Here is a 15,852-nt window from a genome sequence, read left to right as displayed (position 1 = left end):
AATGTCCGTGTCTAGTAGTGTGTTATTTTTTCGTCTTAATTTTTCACATGACTAACTCCTCTCCCGTTTTCCAAAAAAACCCCAAAGTAGCCCAAAATCTGTAAGAAGGTGTCCTGAGCTTCACTTTGCATTTATCAGAATATAAAACCCCATGTCTGACTTCAGACTCCCCAGGTGAAAGGGGAGGAAACTCAAAGGAACTGAGAGCTGGTGGGAAGGAGTGAGGCATGAGGGGTGCTGGACAGACTGTCCGCAGTCGTGTGCCCGGGGAGTGCGTTGTGAGGACTGTCCCGTGGTGGGAAGGGGACGTGGGCCTGCAGGGCAAGCCCTCCCTGACCATGGACGCCTGCCCAGGAGGGCAGGAGAAGCCGGCTCTGAAGTGGAGGGCATAGGCAGACCTTCCAAGGCCAGCTGACTTCCCGAATGTGGAGCACACGAAGCACTAGCCCTTGGGAGGATGTTAATTGGAAAAAGTAGTGAGTGGGGGTTACACTGGTTCGCAGGAGGACCATTCCTTTATGTGTTTCTCATCGAGGCTGCCGTTCCTCAGTGCAGTGATGTTCTCAGATAGAAAAGCAGCCGGTGTGCGTCCCTTTGACCGATAGAGTCCTAGCAGGAAGTACTGCTGGGGAGACTTTTTTACTGACTTGCACCCTCAGGTTGGAAAGCCAAACGAAGCTCTAAAACCGAAAGCCTTTTCCTGAGAGCTCAGTTGCCCTCTGGCCGGCCCAGCCCGGGTCCTGGACAGGCACCCTTGGTGGAGGTGGAGGTGGAGGTGGAGGAGGAGCGGAGGGGGCTCAGAGGGAGGGAGGACGGGGGAGGGGCGCCCAGGCGAGGGTAGTGAGCCACCCGTGTTGCCGCCGCCCCACCAGGGTTCGAGGAGGCGGCCAGCGAGGAGTTGGAGCCGGAAGAGGACGTGGTGGAGGAGAGCCCGAGCGAGGAGGACAGTGAGGTCGTGGATGTGATATCCAGCGAGGAGCTCGAGCTCTCTAGTGACTGTGCGCCCAGTGAGGGCGGGGGCGGGGTCGAGCTCCCAAGCGAGGACCTGGAGGTCATCTCCAGTGAGGACGAGGCCAGCCTGGGGGACCCCGAGGAGCTCATCGAGGAGTGCGAGGAGCTGCTGAGCGAGGACAGCGGGCCCGAGCTCGAGACCCTGCTCCTGCCCCCGCGGGCTGTGCCGTGAGCAGGGCCACTCCCTGTCCAGAGTGTGTCTAGAATAAAGAGTCTCTGCTGTGTGTGCCCGACATGGCTGTCCTTGGGTAGCTCCCCGCAGCCGTTGGAAGGGGGCCGGGAGCGCCTGGCCTGCAGGCGGCCCTCCAGCAGAAAGTCGTGTCCCAGGGCCCACGGCAGCGCTGTGCTGGTGTCCGGGTTGCGGGAATGCCAGACCCAAGGCCGGAGATCTGAGACAGGGCACGTTGGGGCAGGGACCTTCCCCAGGCATCTCTCCAGCTTCTGGTGGCCTCAGATGGTCCTTCGGTACAGGTGGCATCTTTTTGTGTCTTCACATCATGTCCCCTCTGCATGTCCAAGTATCCCTTTTTATAGGGATACTAGTGACATGGGATTGGGGCCACCCAAATGAGCTCATTGTAACTCTCTTGTCTGCAGAGGCCCTACTTCCCACATAAGGTCACGGTCACTGGCCTGGAGGTTAGGACGGCCACATCGTTGGGGGCCACATTCGCCCAACAATGTGTAAAAAGTTCTCTCTACAGTTAAGAAGCAGCATATGTTAAAAGGAGAAACTTTTGAAGTCAGATGCATTGAGAGAAGCCCTAAGTGGGAGAGCAGACCCTGGGCCGGGGCGATGACCCCCGCATGGGCCCGAGAGTGACCTCCCTGTGGGCCCGGGCTCCGCCTGCACAGACCTGCACAGTGAGATTTGAAAGGCTGCGGCGAGGAGTGAGACGTCACTTCCGCATCAGTGTGTGAGGTTTCTTGTTAAAGTAATTAAAATAAGAACACTTTTCATGTGACTCGAACGGCTACAAAGCCCCTGTTTAGCCCTTGTCCTCCACCCTGGAGGAGGGGTGCTGTGGAGAGACGGGCCTGGAGAACAGGAGGTGTGAGTCTGTCCGTGTTAGGGAGCTCTTCCTGCTGGAGTGTGGAGCTGGCATTTGAGGGTAGTTCAGGGAGGGTGGGTGCTGTGCTGGTGGGTGTCGTGTTCCTCTCACCCCCTCCCTGGGTAGGGAGAGGAAAGGGTGTCTTGAAAAGGTCATTCTCAGTATTGTTTTTTTCTGGGGAAGCCAGCACCCGCCTCAAGTTGGTTTTGAGGCTTTAGTGGAATTCCCCGGTGCCCCCCCGGGGCAGAGCTGCCCGAGTCTGGAGGGCTTGCTCACGAGCTCTTCCCCCTGGAGTTGTGGTCCCTGTGGTTGAGGGCAGTGGACTGTCTCTGGCCGCTGGTGCAGGGAGAGGGCAGAGTGCCTGGTGGGCGGCTCCCTTGCAGTGTGTGAGGGGGAGGGGTGGCAGCAGGAGAGAGAAGGGACCCTGGCAGTGCACGCTCCGCCCTGAGCCTCACAGGCTCCTTCCGTGAGGGGCAGAGCGCCTCAGGCAGCCCCAGGCCTCTGTTGGCGTCTGAGATAGGACGATCCTTGGCTTGGATAGATTTTTGTAACCATTAGAAAACACAGTGCTCCCACCAGACCTGTGAGGTATCCAGACGTGGTGTTGTGTAGCAGGGTAGTTGCACGCAGAGGTGGAAGTGTGGTGTTCATTGGGTGAATGTTTATTATGTGCCTCCTGCTTGGTGCCAGGCAGCACCCACGTGCTGGTTCCGCTGCAGAGAAGGGCCCCACACCCACGCTCCCCGCCCCAGGTTCCAGTCTTGTGTCACGCCAGGGCTGTTTCTGATTGCTTCCCTTTTCCGTTTCAGATTCTTTTCAAGTATATTATTTTCTACTTCTGGATATGTGAGAACACGTTTTAAAACTTTGAGTTGTGATTGTGAAGGAGTGTTTTGGTTTTAGCTTGTGGTATTGGGATTAGCCGGGAGATAATAGCATGGACGTCTGTCTGCTCCCCTTGGCCTTTGAACTTCAAGTGCTTCCCCTTTCGTAAGGGTTGCTACCGTTTAGCTTTGAAACTGTAGTATGGTGTGCGTATTTTCCTTTGAAATACCAGAATGTTTTTTAGAGCTTGTGGTGTTTTCCTTTTTGGTGCAGTTTTGTGTGTGTGCTTGGGGAGTTGATGGTGTGTGGCCGTAAGGAAGGGACCGGCCGGTGTTTGACGTCACCCGTGCAGTCCTCTCCCTTGCTGGGCTTTGTGTTCACTCAGTGTTCCTTCAGGACCGGGGGAGGGAGTGCTCCTAATCGTGGCACTTCGCTTTCGAGGTAGGCTTAAAGCATTTAACTCGAGGTGGTTTCTTTTCATTGCGGTGTGGTTATTCACTGAATTTTGGTAAAATGTAAGAAAATGTGTGGTTCAAAACCTCTTTGCACTTAGTTTTTTTTCCTTAAGTCTTCTTATACGTATCTACACTGTAAACATCTGTCACGTTTTGTGCTCAGTTTTTTCACAGCATTCAGTTCAGTGTATTTTTTTTGTCATAAGTGTGACGTTGTTGCGTCGGCTGTCCGTTTGAAGAAACTTAGTATAAGGAACTGGTTCATTTGATTGTGAAAACGGACACCTTTGAGATCTGCAGGCCTGATGTCCCAGTTTGACTCCAGAGGCTGTGAGGCTGCCAGAGCCAGCAGTGTTCCAGCTCAGGAGCCAGCAGGCAGGAGGGTTCTCTTGTGTTTGGGGGCAGGGATGGCCGGTGGGTCTGTTCAGCCCTTTAAGGATGGGTGGGGTCGACCCACATGGGGGAGGCCAGTCCGCTCTACTCAGGCCACTGATCTAAACCTTAACCTCACCTGAGAACGCCGTCGGAGACGCCCCCGGGAGCTGGGTACCCTGTTGAGGTTAACACACACCGTGTGTCCACTACTTCCCAATTTGACACCCACACATCATCTCCTTAAACCAGGCTTCACCCACAGATGGAGACAACAGCAGGGTCGTAATCGTGCCTCCTGTGGTAACTACCCCGAGAATGCACTGACCCTTTTCCCGAACAGGAGGCGAGGCCCCTGAACTTACCTTTCTCCTGATGTCCCACAGCTGGGACGCTGACACAGAGCCTGCGTCCGATGTGATAAGGGGATAGGAGAGGCAGGAGAGCAGAGCTGTGCTTTGTGTTTGTGAATGTGTGTGCACGAACCAAAACGAGGAGGAAGTACTCCTGGCAGCCGCCGCCCTTGTTCCTGGAACAGGGCACGCGGGTGAAGCTGGTGTTTCTCACCACCTCCTCTTCCTGCCTGGCCCGGAGCCCCTCTGCCTTCAGCAGGCACCTCAGGTGGCTGTGGCTCTGTGTACCTGCTGGGGTGAGAGTAAAAAGTACTTGGTGGCATGTTTGGTTATGTTAACATGTCTTATTAAAACTTCTAAACTAAATGCGGTATTTACCCTTTTTAATCTCAAAAATAGTAACATAACACAGACTCAACATAAGAATTTGGGGAAACATAGATAAAGGAGGGAGGGGAATCAATCTTTGGCTCTCCACCCCTTGAAAGCCCACTGTTACCTGTTTTTTCAGGTATTGTGATGTGTATATATATGTTCTCTTCTGCCTTTTTCTAAAGCTCACACTCGATGACCATTCAAAAACCTGCATTTAACATGCTTTTCATTTATTTACTCTGTTGGAAAATTAGGTACTTTTCGATTTTCACTATAAATGCTTTGGACTCCTTTAGTATAGTAAGTTATTGCCATGTTCGATGAGTTGATTTCCCTGAAGTAGAATCGAGTTGCTGGGTGAAGGGTCTTTCGTAAGAGCTCATGGTTTTCACACTCGCCACGCCGGCAGCAGCCAGGACGGCAGCTCCTGCCGGGGATTTGCCTCCTCTCACAGAGGCGCCGGCTAGCAGCACGTGATTGTAGCGTGACAGGTTTTAAAAATGTGTTCTGTGGTGTCACCATGCCCGTTACAAAGGAGGCATTTCATTTCTAGGGTTAACTGTGGTGACTTTAATATCTGAAATTACATGTTAAAATTTGGTGGCTACTTGAATTGCAGAAAGTCATATTTAGCCTCTGTAATAGAAAAATACACATGATAAAAGACTTTAAAAATATGAGAATACAAAAATACAAGAAAATGTAACTGAAAAGCCAGCTGGCCTTATTTTTATACTACTTAACTAACTTTTGAAGTAGCTTTTGAAGAAGGTGATTGTATAGTTATGAAAGTTAATTTAGCTTCACGTAAACAAATCAAATTAAAACCGTTCAGTGGTGGTATCCCATGGATGCTGGTTTAAGTTGGTTTCAGAAGCCTTGTGAACAACTTTTAAAGGTTTAGTTGCTGTATGAACCTTAAATTATAACTAAAATAATTGTTATAGTAGTAATAAAAGGAACAGTGCAGAAGGACACAGCATGATTCAGTGTAAAATAAAATTTCAGAGCATGCAGAGGAACACATGGTTTAGGAATTCTCATGTGGATAGTGAAATCTGAAGTTGGTCATGTAAATTCTTCTTCATGGCTACTTGAGAAAATCATTGCCCTGTGAGTTGAAACTGCACTTGATCTGTTTAAACTTGTCTTCATCTGGGTGGTCATGGTGTAAGGCTGTGCGTTATTTGCCATCTTGTAGTTGGAATGTATAGACAGTGTGTCACTGAGGGCGTGGGGGCCATGATAAGGTAAAAAGTGACTTAGATGGAGTCCGTAGGAATTTACAAAATGTTTTTAGGTTTAGATAAATTTTATGATTAACTTTTCTATTTATACACTACTTCTAAATATGGTAATAATGGGACTGTAAGCCCTGTTCACAAAGTAGTGGATACATGGATTTCTTAAAATTATTTTTTAAGTGGTGGCATTTACTGTAGTGTGTGGGAACTAAGCTGCACACCTGGCAGACGTGGGGGCCGGCGTCCTCCTCAGCGGCAGCCTCTTGCCCAGGACGGCCGGGACTCTGGGATCCCCTCGGGGGCTGATGGGCAGGTCTCGTCGCTGGGCATGAACGTGTTCATTCCTCCTCCCTCCAGCACTGCCTGCTTTCTGAATCTCTTAGCAAGCCGCCAGTGGCCCGGTGTTGTAAACGTGTGCTGCTTCAGGCCCGTGTTCTGGGCTCTGCACGGGGCTCTTCAGGGAGGCCTTGTGACGCCCCCACTCCGAGCCTCCCCCGTGCTGCCGGGGCCTTGCGGGCCTGCTCCTTCCTCAGGGTCCGCGAGTCACAGCTCACGTGTGCTCAGGCACGCCCTCTCAGGTCACTGCCAGCTACCTTGGGGGCATGGCGCGCTGCTCGGGCCACGTGTGTCTTGTCAACAGGAGTGCGCCGTGGCTCTCAGCTTCTCTTTGGTTTTGTGCTCGCTGTGTGTTAAGTTGCTCTGTTTCCTTTCCTTTCTTTCATGTCATTACTGAAATGCATGAATTTCCTGCTTTGGCCGCTCTCGCCTTGCTGATTCTGAGGTTCTGGTGTGTTGTGGGTTGCTTTTCTCTTTCCCGACATGCATTTCTGTCTTACCATCCATCAGGAGTCCTCGTCTTTATGTCTCAAAGGATTCCCATTTCCTTGAAAAAATACAGCACTGATTAATTTCATGGAATCTCTGAATTTTTTTTGTGTAACTCATGGTTTCAGGACGTGCTCATTGATTGACAGCTACAACCAGAAAAGCCCCTAAACCATCATGAAGGGCAATCTTCTGTTTTTATTTTCAGAAGCATTTTAGTGTGTCTGGCTAGCAGTATGATGCCTATTTGTGTTAGTAGTTTTCTGTTAAAGTACAAGGTAATATTTGCCATTAACATTTATTCAGATTTGACTTCAGCTCATCCCTTCTAAATTTTTTGAGGTGTCAGGCTTACAGAAAAGTAAAAGAAATTCTTAAGCACCCATGGTCCAGAGTCACCAGCTGTTAAATTTTGCCTCACTTGCTACAACGTTCTCTCTGTTATAAGTTAAGTATGTTACGAGAATCTATTTTTGTTTTTATTCCTGAATTACTTTGGAGAAGGCAACCCAGACTCCATGTAGTATGACTTTTTAGGTGTGAAATGGTGTCAGTTGGGACTATGTCTACCAGAACTTTTAATAAAAAGCTGTGTTAAAACAGCTCTCTGTTCAAGTCCGTAGCGCCTATTAATGACCCTGAGTTTTATGTTTGTATATACAGTGGTGTATTTTTTTTTTAATCAATCCCTGATGTATTCTAGCTTTAGTTGCATTAAACAAGCAAATAAAACTGCTGGTAAGATGGACTTTCGGCAGCTCTGTAGATAAGCTCTATTATTGTAATATTCTCGTAAGTGTTTTGTTCTTAATGGAACAGTGTGGTAAGGCATTAACCCATTTTCCCTATTGCAGCTCTGCTGTGAAAAAGCAAGCTTGAATCAAGATTTCATAAAGCGCTTTTGTTTGTTTTTAGATGACCCATTTGAGGATTTCTTTGGGAATCGAAGGGGCCCCCGCGGAAGCCGGAACCGAGGCACGGGATCGTTTTTCTCTGCTTTCAGTGGATTTCCCTCCCTTGGAGGGGGATTTTCTTCTTTTGATACAGGTACTAAATCCTTAGACTTAACCTCTAGTGTCTGTACAGACATCAGTGCAGGGTGCTTTCAGTTAGGGCACTTTGCAGTGTGCACGTGCCTTTTGGTAGAGCAGCCTAGTAGGTTTGCCAGTATTTTTTTATGTGTACAGATCTGTGCTTAGTAACCTACATTTTTTCCCTAGTCTTCCCGAGAATGTTATACTTGAAAACCGAATCTTAACTACTAAAGGCCAGCATTTAATGAAATTCCTGATTAAAAGGACTAAGGAGTTTTGAGATAAACAACTGTGAAGTAGCCCATTTGGACAGTCTCACTAAATCCTTTTTTATCTGACTTCTTAGTAGTTAAAAAAAAAATACGAGTATCTTAGGAGAGCCTGAGTTGATGGGGTCAGGAGGTGGGGCTCTAATAAGGTCTGTGTGTGCCCAGAGCCAGGCTGAGCCCACTGGTGAGGTGCAGTCACTTGTGTCACCCTGCGGCGTGGAGCTTAACTGTCGCCGGACTGCTGCAGTCACGTGCACACGGCCTGATGCAACTCTGTTTCACCCAGAGAACTGGAATCTTAGCTTTTCTTTGAAGCTCACCCAGTTCCTCTGCAGACTGGTTCTTGTTTTTGCTCTAAGTGCTCTGTGGTGAGAAATGGCTGTGCTCCTTGTGCGGGCTGTCCCGCACAACGCAGCCCCAAGCGCACTTGCTCTCACGTGCTGACTGGACTTCATGACACAGGGCAGGTGCAGGTGTACTTTTCTCCAGCAGAGCCTTTCGTTAGACACCATGAAATACGCTCGAGTTTAAGGGGGAGTGAATAAACCTGGTTAAAAATATCAAAACAGTACTTCACTTACGAAGTGTGTGTGTGGGACGAGCCTCAGGAAGCGTCATCAGGGAGTGTGTGACATGTGTTGTGCTGTGGACGTTCTGGAATGGGACAGGTAGTAGGTTCTTTGAACAAGCAAAACAGTCTGAATGTCAAAGTTAGTTTGCTTTGGTGTGACCTGTGGAAGTCAGAGTTTTTTAGTGTCTGTAGGGATCACCATGTAATTGAGAATCAGTCCATGAACTATAGACCCCATACTTATCCAGGGAATTATTTGTGGTAGTCTTTCTAAAATTATTTCAGGTTTTTAATAATTCAGGTTTTTATCCCCTGTGGTCACAATTACAAGGAGCATGTTTAAAGCAAGTTGGGTTCTCCAGTCTGGCGGGAAAGGCGCTCCATTCCTGTGAGGGGCGCGGCACCACGTGGTTCCCTGTCAGTAGGGTGCGGTGGCAGGGGGCCCAGCAGAGCCCATGAGAGGGAGCTCCACTAGCTCCGCAGGGAGCGGGTCTTTCCTCCTGCCCTGTGGCTTTCATGGAAATGTGTGCATTAAATCAGCGATGTACGTGCTTGTCTCTGATCTTTTGTTTTCCTGCAGGCTTCTCTTCCTTCGGTTCGCTGAGTCACGGGGGCCTCACTTCGTTCTCTTCCACGGCATTTGGTGGCAGTGGGATGGGCAACTACAAGTCTGTATCAACTTCGACTAAAGTGGTTAATGGCAGGAAAATCACCACCAAGAGGTACCGTGGTCTCCTCTAGGCCGTGTTTCTGACAGGCAGGTGTGATGGTTCAGGGGTGCCATGTTCTTTGCACACCCTCCAGGGTGTGACGTTTAGGTTGTACGTTAGGTCTGTCTGGTACCAAGAGACTCTTAATCTCTGATTTAGAGCTTCTCCTCTGTGCTTTTTGCTTGATGTTCTGTGTCAGGCATCACCTTTGTCTAGAGCCCTGTTGCACGTGCAGCGCTGTTGGAGTGGTGGGGTGGCGTGGCAGACCACTGGTAGTGGAGGCGTGGCCACGTTGACTGCATGCGCCCGTGCTCAGTGTCAGAACACAACTATTTTAAGAAACTGTCCTCGGTAGGTTGGCCTCAGCCACAAAATTAGTGATTTCATATCTATCTATGGCAAGTCCTTTAAAAATGTGCATTTATGTTCACGTATATATTTACTTATTTAATACTGAGATTTTAAAACGTATCTTGTCCTCCCCTCAGGATTATCGAGAACGGTCAAGAAAGAGTGGAGGTGGAAGAAGATGGCCAGTTAAAGTCCTTGACGATAAATGGTAAGGAGCAGCTGCTGCGCTTGGATAACAAGTAGCTCACCGCACGCGCGTAGCAGAATGTTAACTCGGGCGCACGCCGTGTGAGGATAACAGGAGCATTTTTTTGAAGATTTCAAACGAACTCAACTTTCAGTATAACTGTACTTAATCTAAAGTATTTATACACAGCTCGTCGGAGCTTATTTGTCATAGACTTTTGAGTTTTATTGTTGGGACCACATAATAGGACCATTTTTTTTTGTCTTTAAAATTGTTGTAAATCTCTGTATGCACTTTGCTTTTTTATTAAACGTAATCCAAGGTGGCCGTGAATCTTTCGTACACTAACACCAGCACGGACCTGCTTTTCCATTGTGTTTGAAACGTGAGCCAAGTAGTGTCAGCCTGCTGTGAAGTTAACATTGCCAGGACGAATCTTCCACAAAAGTAATTTCAGTTTTTTTCAGTGTTTAGTAGTGAAAGATATTAATGCATCAATGGTAATACATTTCTGGTTTAATATACATTGAGGATGTTTTCTAGTTGTGCATGAATGCTGGCAACTTAGTAAGTTTTGACAATTGTTTAACTATGTAATGTTAAGCTTAGGTTTAAAAAAGTTAAGCTGGTAAACTGGGTCTTTGTCATTTGCTTAAAAAAAAAAAAGAAAATAAATGCAAATGTGTTTGGTGCATTCTTTCCCGAGTGGGGTGTGGCCTTGTGTGTGTGTGTGTGTGTGTGTGTGTGTGTAAGTTCGTGCCTGTCCCAGAGTCCCGTCATTCCTGCTGCGTCCGGTCACTGAGACCGATGCTGCAGTTACGTGTGTTCCTCGGTGTATTTGGAGAGTGTGTGAAAATTTTCCTATCCATGTTGAGTAACAGTTAGCAATTTTTTGAACATTTCTTTGGGGAGCGAAGAAACAGTTATCCAGTTTCCCATTCTTCACAGTGTGTTCTGGTTTGCTGCCAGCTCTTTTAAAGATAATCTGCCTAGTAAAGTCATGGAATGATTATAGGTGTGGGCACACACAAAAGTGTTTCTTTTGTTTTTCAATCGGTATGATCGGTCAGGATGACCATTGATAACTAGAATTCCAGCCGGAGGAGTATTAAACCAGTTTGATTGTATTTATGCTAGTCCACTGAGTTTGTTTTGGAACTAAGCAGTGTGACTCTGCTAGAACAAGCAATTGCAAAAGAATTGCAAACTTGAATGTAAGTATTGGAAGACAGCTGGGCCCAGGAAGACAAGGAAAGGGGCGTCCGGGTGCCTGCCGGCATAGCTCTCGGGGATGTGGAGAAGGGGGTGAGAGAGACACGCTGGAGAACCCCATTGTAAAGTCTGCTCTCACAAACTAATGTCGTAGTAGCAGGAAGTCCGCGTCCGTGTGTGCTGTCAGGACAGGTGGTTTCTCTGTTACGAAGCGAGACGCTCACGTGAGCAGCTGTCAGTCCCTTGACTTGGTATTTTTCACTGAAGGGTGGAATGAACCATTTGGTAGAACGTGCTTGGCGGCCCCTTGGGACACCGGGTCAATGAAGAGCAGTCTCATCCAGCCCACCATTGTTGGGGTCCCAGGAAGCTGGGCCCCACACATCACGTCCTGGGGGGTTGGGCTGCCCGCCTGTGCACACGTCACTCCAGCGGATGTGCAGGTGAAAGCCAGGCCTCTGCTGGTGACTCTGTTTGAGGGGAGCATCACAGCCACACGTTCGGCATTTCCACTTGTGAAAATTGCCGTCATTCTGCATGTCTGTTGATAGTGTTAATTAAATGGGGTAGAGAGCTCGTGGCTGCCGGGGCTTGTTCCCTGTGTATTTGGAAGCGGGCCTGTTGGCTCCTGCAGCCTGGAGTCCGCTGTGCTGCGCAGCAGCGGTGGACAGTTAGGCTGCTGCTTCCAGCGCCGTAGCATCACCACGGAAGGAGCGACGCGGAACAACAGCATCTAACTTCTCTCACAGGTCTGGGCCTTTGTTCACCCCTGTGCTTTCTGATGAAAGAAGAAATCCTCCTGTAGCCGTGAATGCCTTTGCAAGGGGGACTGTGCTTCCCCGACAGGCTGGTGCCCAGAAAGGGCAAAGGGCATCTTGTAGACGTTTGCAGAGAGAGTCATAGACCTCCCTGAAGTCACCCTTGTTAACCCGTGTTACCTGGTCCGCTGGGGTCTTCAGTGCAGATGTGGGAAGCTCCAGGGACACTGTCTGTGGGACAGCATCTTTCCAGGCAGTTTTCCCTTTGTTCGTTGTCTACTAAAGCCTGACGATTCCAGCTTGAGTACTCACTAGCTGTCCTCGGCCCCGGGAATTCCCTGGTGGTCCAGCGGTTAGGACGCCTTACTCACTGCTGAGGGCCTGGGTTTAATCCCTGGGGAGCTGAGATCCTGCCCGCCAGCACGGCTGCACACCCACCCACCCACCGCTGGCCACCGCAGGGCTGCTGCTGCTTCTCCTCTCAGGACTGCATAACCTCATGAAAGTATTTCTATTTTTAGAGGATCCAACACTAATTTGTAATTGGATTGTCTCTGCTGTTGCTTAGCCATCAGCAAGTTCAATAACAGGACAGAAATCACTGTTAGCATTTCAGGAGGTTTTCAAACACAAAACTGTCGCGTGATTTTGAACAGTTGATATTGTGTGGTTAAGTGGGGGTTGAAATACATGACCCAGTGGCCTTTTTTCTTTTTTTTTTTAACGGAGATACAAAATACTGCCTCCCTTTGAGTCATTTGCAAGGTGATTGATTCCTTTCAGAGTGGGTGGTTTGACAATGCAAGTCTAGAAACATTTGCTTAAGTGTTCAGATTCTTCCTTTGTCACCATTTCTTGCGTCCTTAAAAGTTTTTTAGAGCTGGTCACATGGGTGACTTGATTCTTCCCTCAGCACCTTTGAATCTGCTCTTCCTCTCAAGTCTGCTGAATCGTGCTAATTAGATGGAGACTTGGTCCTGAGTGTGACCAGTGATAGGACAGATTTTTTTTTTTCTTTTCTTTGGGTGAGTGAATTAGGCAGTTCATTTTGGTACTTGAAAAGGTCAGAGATGAAAAAGTTACAACAGCTCTTTATCAGTCGGAAATCTAGAAATCCTGGTGATCCCCGATTTCCCAAGACTAGACCTGGCTGGGACCTCGGAGAGTCTCGTTTGTTAGTGTGGAGCTGGGCGTTGGAAGGCCCGCGAGTCGGTGCTCGGGCGAGTCTGTGCGCCTTGCTTCCGTGTGCTCCGTCGTTCTCTCCTCCCAAGCTGCTGAGGAAGCGGTGACTGAGGTTTTGGACCCGGGTGAGCTCTGCACTTCGTGTGGAACCACGACTAGACGTACTCCTTCTCCCTCTTACCCTGGTGTTCAGAGAACAAAGCCTCCTTTTCTGAAGTCCAGCCTCCATAGGAATACAGACACCACGAGGGCAGGGTTTGCCTGTTTTCTGCTGCTTCTCCCCAGCATGTGGCACAAGAGGCGTCCCCTCGGTGTTTGCTGCGTGAATCATCCCACGGCGCCTCTGGAGTGCTGCCCAGTGAATGCCGCGGCACCTCATCTCCCGGTCCTAGTGTGCCGAGTAGCACCAGGTCTGGTGTGGAAGAACTGGGGGAGCCTCTTGGTGTATGATACTGCTTTTTGTTCTTTGGACCAGCGAGCAGTAGATGATGGTGGTGCATTTCACAGTCCAGGAGATAACCACCATGTATGACGAGTTGTCCTTTCCTGTCCCAGTGGGATGGGTTTGATTCTTGAAGGGAGCACAGCAGTGTCATGCCGTTCTCCCCACCCCCGCCCCCGTCTCCTGTCTTGGTACCGAAAGGCAGTTAAGGCATCGATAGGACATCACGAGAAACAGGACGTCTTTTATCTCATCTGGAGCGGGTCCTGGGGTGGGCTCGCTGTGGGACCTCGGAGCTGGGCGTGCTGTAGCAGAAGCAGCGTTGCGTCTGTTCTCCCGCTGTTTGTGGAGAAGATCATGTTTGCCTGCTGTGTGATGCAGGGGTTGCCCTGCCCTCGTGGGGCTTTGCTCAGCTGGACAGCAGTGTGTGCCCTCGGGCGGGGTGTGGACGCGCGTGAGGGCACCACAGGCAGCAGAGCTGGGAGGGAGAGGTGACCTGTTTGAGGCCCTCCTTAAAGTAGTAGGCAGACCCTGGTCCTTGCAGGGGCTGTCCACACGTTCCAGTGGCCGTCCCTCCACCCAGTGGTCACAGTGGTTGAGCACAGTGTGACCACAGTCTTGAGGCACTTACTAATATTAGGCTTTTCCTCATTTTTTTCTTTGCTTTTTTTTTTTTTAATTTTTTATTTATTGGCTGTGTTGGGTTTTCATTGCTGCACGTGGGCTTTCTCTAGTTGTGAGCAGGGGTTACTCTTTGTTGTGGTGTGTGGGCTTCTTTTCATTGCAGTGGCTTCTCTTGTGGAGCACAGGCTCTAGGTACATGGGCGTCAGTAATTGTGGCACGTGGGCTCAGTAGTTGTGGCTCGCGGGCTCTAAAGCACAGGCTCAGTAGCTGTGGCGCACTGGCTTAGTTGCTCCACAGCATGTGGGATCTTCCCAGACCAGCGCTCAAACTGGTGTCTCCTGCATTGGAAGGTGGAGTCTTAACCACTGAGCCACCAGGGAAGCCCTCTGTTTTTAATGAGAGTTATTGGTTGTTTTGAGGATCAGTACAGGACATTTCTGTTTGCACACAGTTTTTTGTTCTTGTTTTTTACTGAGGTATAGTTGATTTACAATGTTGTGTTAGTTTCAGGTGTACAGCAAAATGAATCACTTATACATATACATGTATCCACTCTTTTTTACATTTTTTCCCCCATATAGGCCATTACAGAGTATTGAGTATAGAGTTCCCTGTGGTACACACTGGGTCCTTTATTAGTTGTCTGTTTTGTATATAATGGTGTATATATGTCAGTCCCAGTCCCCCAATTTATCACCCGCCCCTCCCCCCCCGCTAACCATAAGTTTATTCTCTACATCTGTAACTCTATTTCTGTTTTGTTAGATAAGTTCATTTGTACCCCATTTTTTTTAGATTCCACATATAAGTGATATTATCATATGATGTTTGTCTTTCTCTGACTGACTTGACTGGTGTGATCCTCTCTGGGTCCGTCCATGTTGCTGCGGATGGAATTATTTCATTCCTTTACATGGCCAGTATTCCACTGTCTGTATGCGCCACATCCTCTTTATCCACTCCTCTGTCGATGCACATTCAGGTGGCTGCCGTGACCTGGCTGTGGGGAGCAGTGCTGTGCTGGGCACTGGGCGCCTGTGTCTTCTCAGATGATGGTTTCACCCAGGTATGTGCCCAGGAGTGGGGTTCCTGGGTCATGTGGTAGTGCACGGTTCTTAATGTGTGTACCAAAACCCTAAAAAGTCATGTAGATCTGGGTTTTTAAACAGGAATTCCATTGATTTTCCAGCTTAAATTTGGAGGCAGAGTTCCCTCACCAGGATCCCAGGTACCAGTGTCCGCACGTGTGGACGAGCTGTTATACCCTGGGTCCCATGGATGCACACCCGGCACACACGCGCACACACGCAAGCTGAGTCCACTGGAAGCCTGGGTGGCTGACCAGCAGCACGGTGTCCCTGGGCACCCAGTTCTGACTGGGATGGCCAGCGTCGGGCAGGAGCCAGCGGGGAAGAGAAGTAACTTAAAATAGTCAAGACACACGAGCTGTGTGAGTCGGTGTCGTCCGTCGTCGTTTGACGTGCCACGTGCTGCAGGATACAGAGACCGCCCCCCACCACCTTCGGAATGTTCGCTGACACCCGCCCAGAAGCTCCTCTTTTCTGGTTGTGCCAGAAAATTCCCGAAATGATTTCACCTCTTCAGAAGCATTTGTACTTACAGATGGGATGAGGTGGGGTTTCCTTCTCATTAAACATGTTTCTGGAGCTCTTAAAATCTTGCCTTTACCAGAGTTGATAAACACACCCCTGTGATGGCGCAAGTGGGGAGATGGGGACCATCTACAGGGTGCGGCTCTACCCCTACCAGTCCAAGTGCAGGCCAGCCCCCAGCTTCCTGTGAGCCCTCCGTCCAGTGGGCCTCACCTCCCGCTCCCGCTGGTTTGCATTTGTTTTGAGGCCAGAGTTACCGTTTCCTGCTGCCGTCTTCCCACTTTTGAGAAGCGTTTCCCCCCACTACCCCCTCAGTGAGCGGCAGGGCAGAGGCACCCGGAGCCTCCCCAGCTGGGCTGCCAGGCTGCTCTGTCCACCCTTAAGAT

General features: G+C 49.4%; 1 protein-coding gene across 6 annotated transcripts in view; it reads left to right on the top strand.

The window, feature by feature from the left end:
• The window catches only part of DNAJB6 (DnaJ heat shock protein family (Hsp40) member B6), a 58,524-nt gene that overhangs the window by 28,399 nt on the left and 14,273 nt on the right, over nucleotides 1–15,852 (top strand). For all 6 annotated transcript variants that reach the window (XM_057731013.1, XM_057731008.1, XM_057731009.1 and 3 more), the window contains 3 exons: nucleotides 7,428–7,559; nucleotides 8,967–9,108; nucleotides 9,585–9,655. In XM_057731013.1, the coding sequence (XP_057586996.1) occupies nucleotides 7,428–7,559; nucleotides 8,967–9,108; nucleotides 9,585–9,655 (345 nt within the window). The remainder of the gene's footprint in view (nucleotides 1–7,427; nucleotides 7,560–8,966; nucleotides 9,109–9,584; nucleotides 9,656–15,852) is intronic.

The sequence above is a fragment of the Hippopotamus amphibius genome, chromosome 4 (assembly GCF_030028045.1).
Source record: "Hippopotamus amphibius kiboko isolate mHipAmp2 chromosome 4, mHipAmp2.hap2, whole genome shotgun sequence".
NCBI lineage: Eukaryota > Metazoa > Chordata > Mammalia > Artiodactyla > Hippopotamidae > Hippopotamus > Hippopotamus amphibius.
This window is presented reverse-complemented; position numbering and strand designations above follow the sequence as displayed.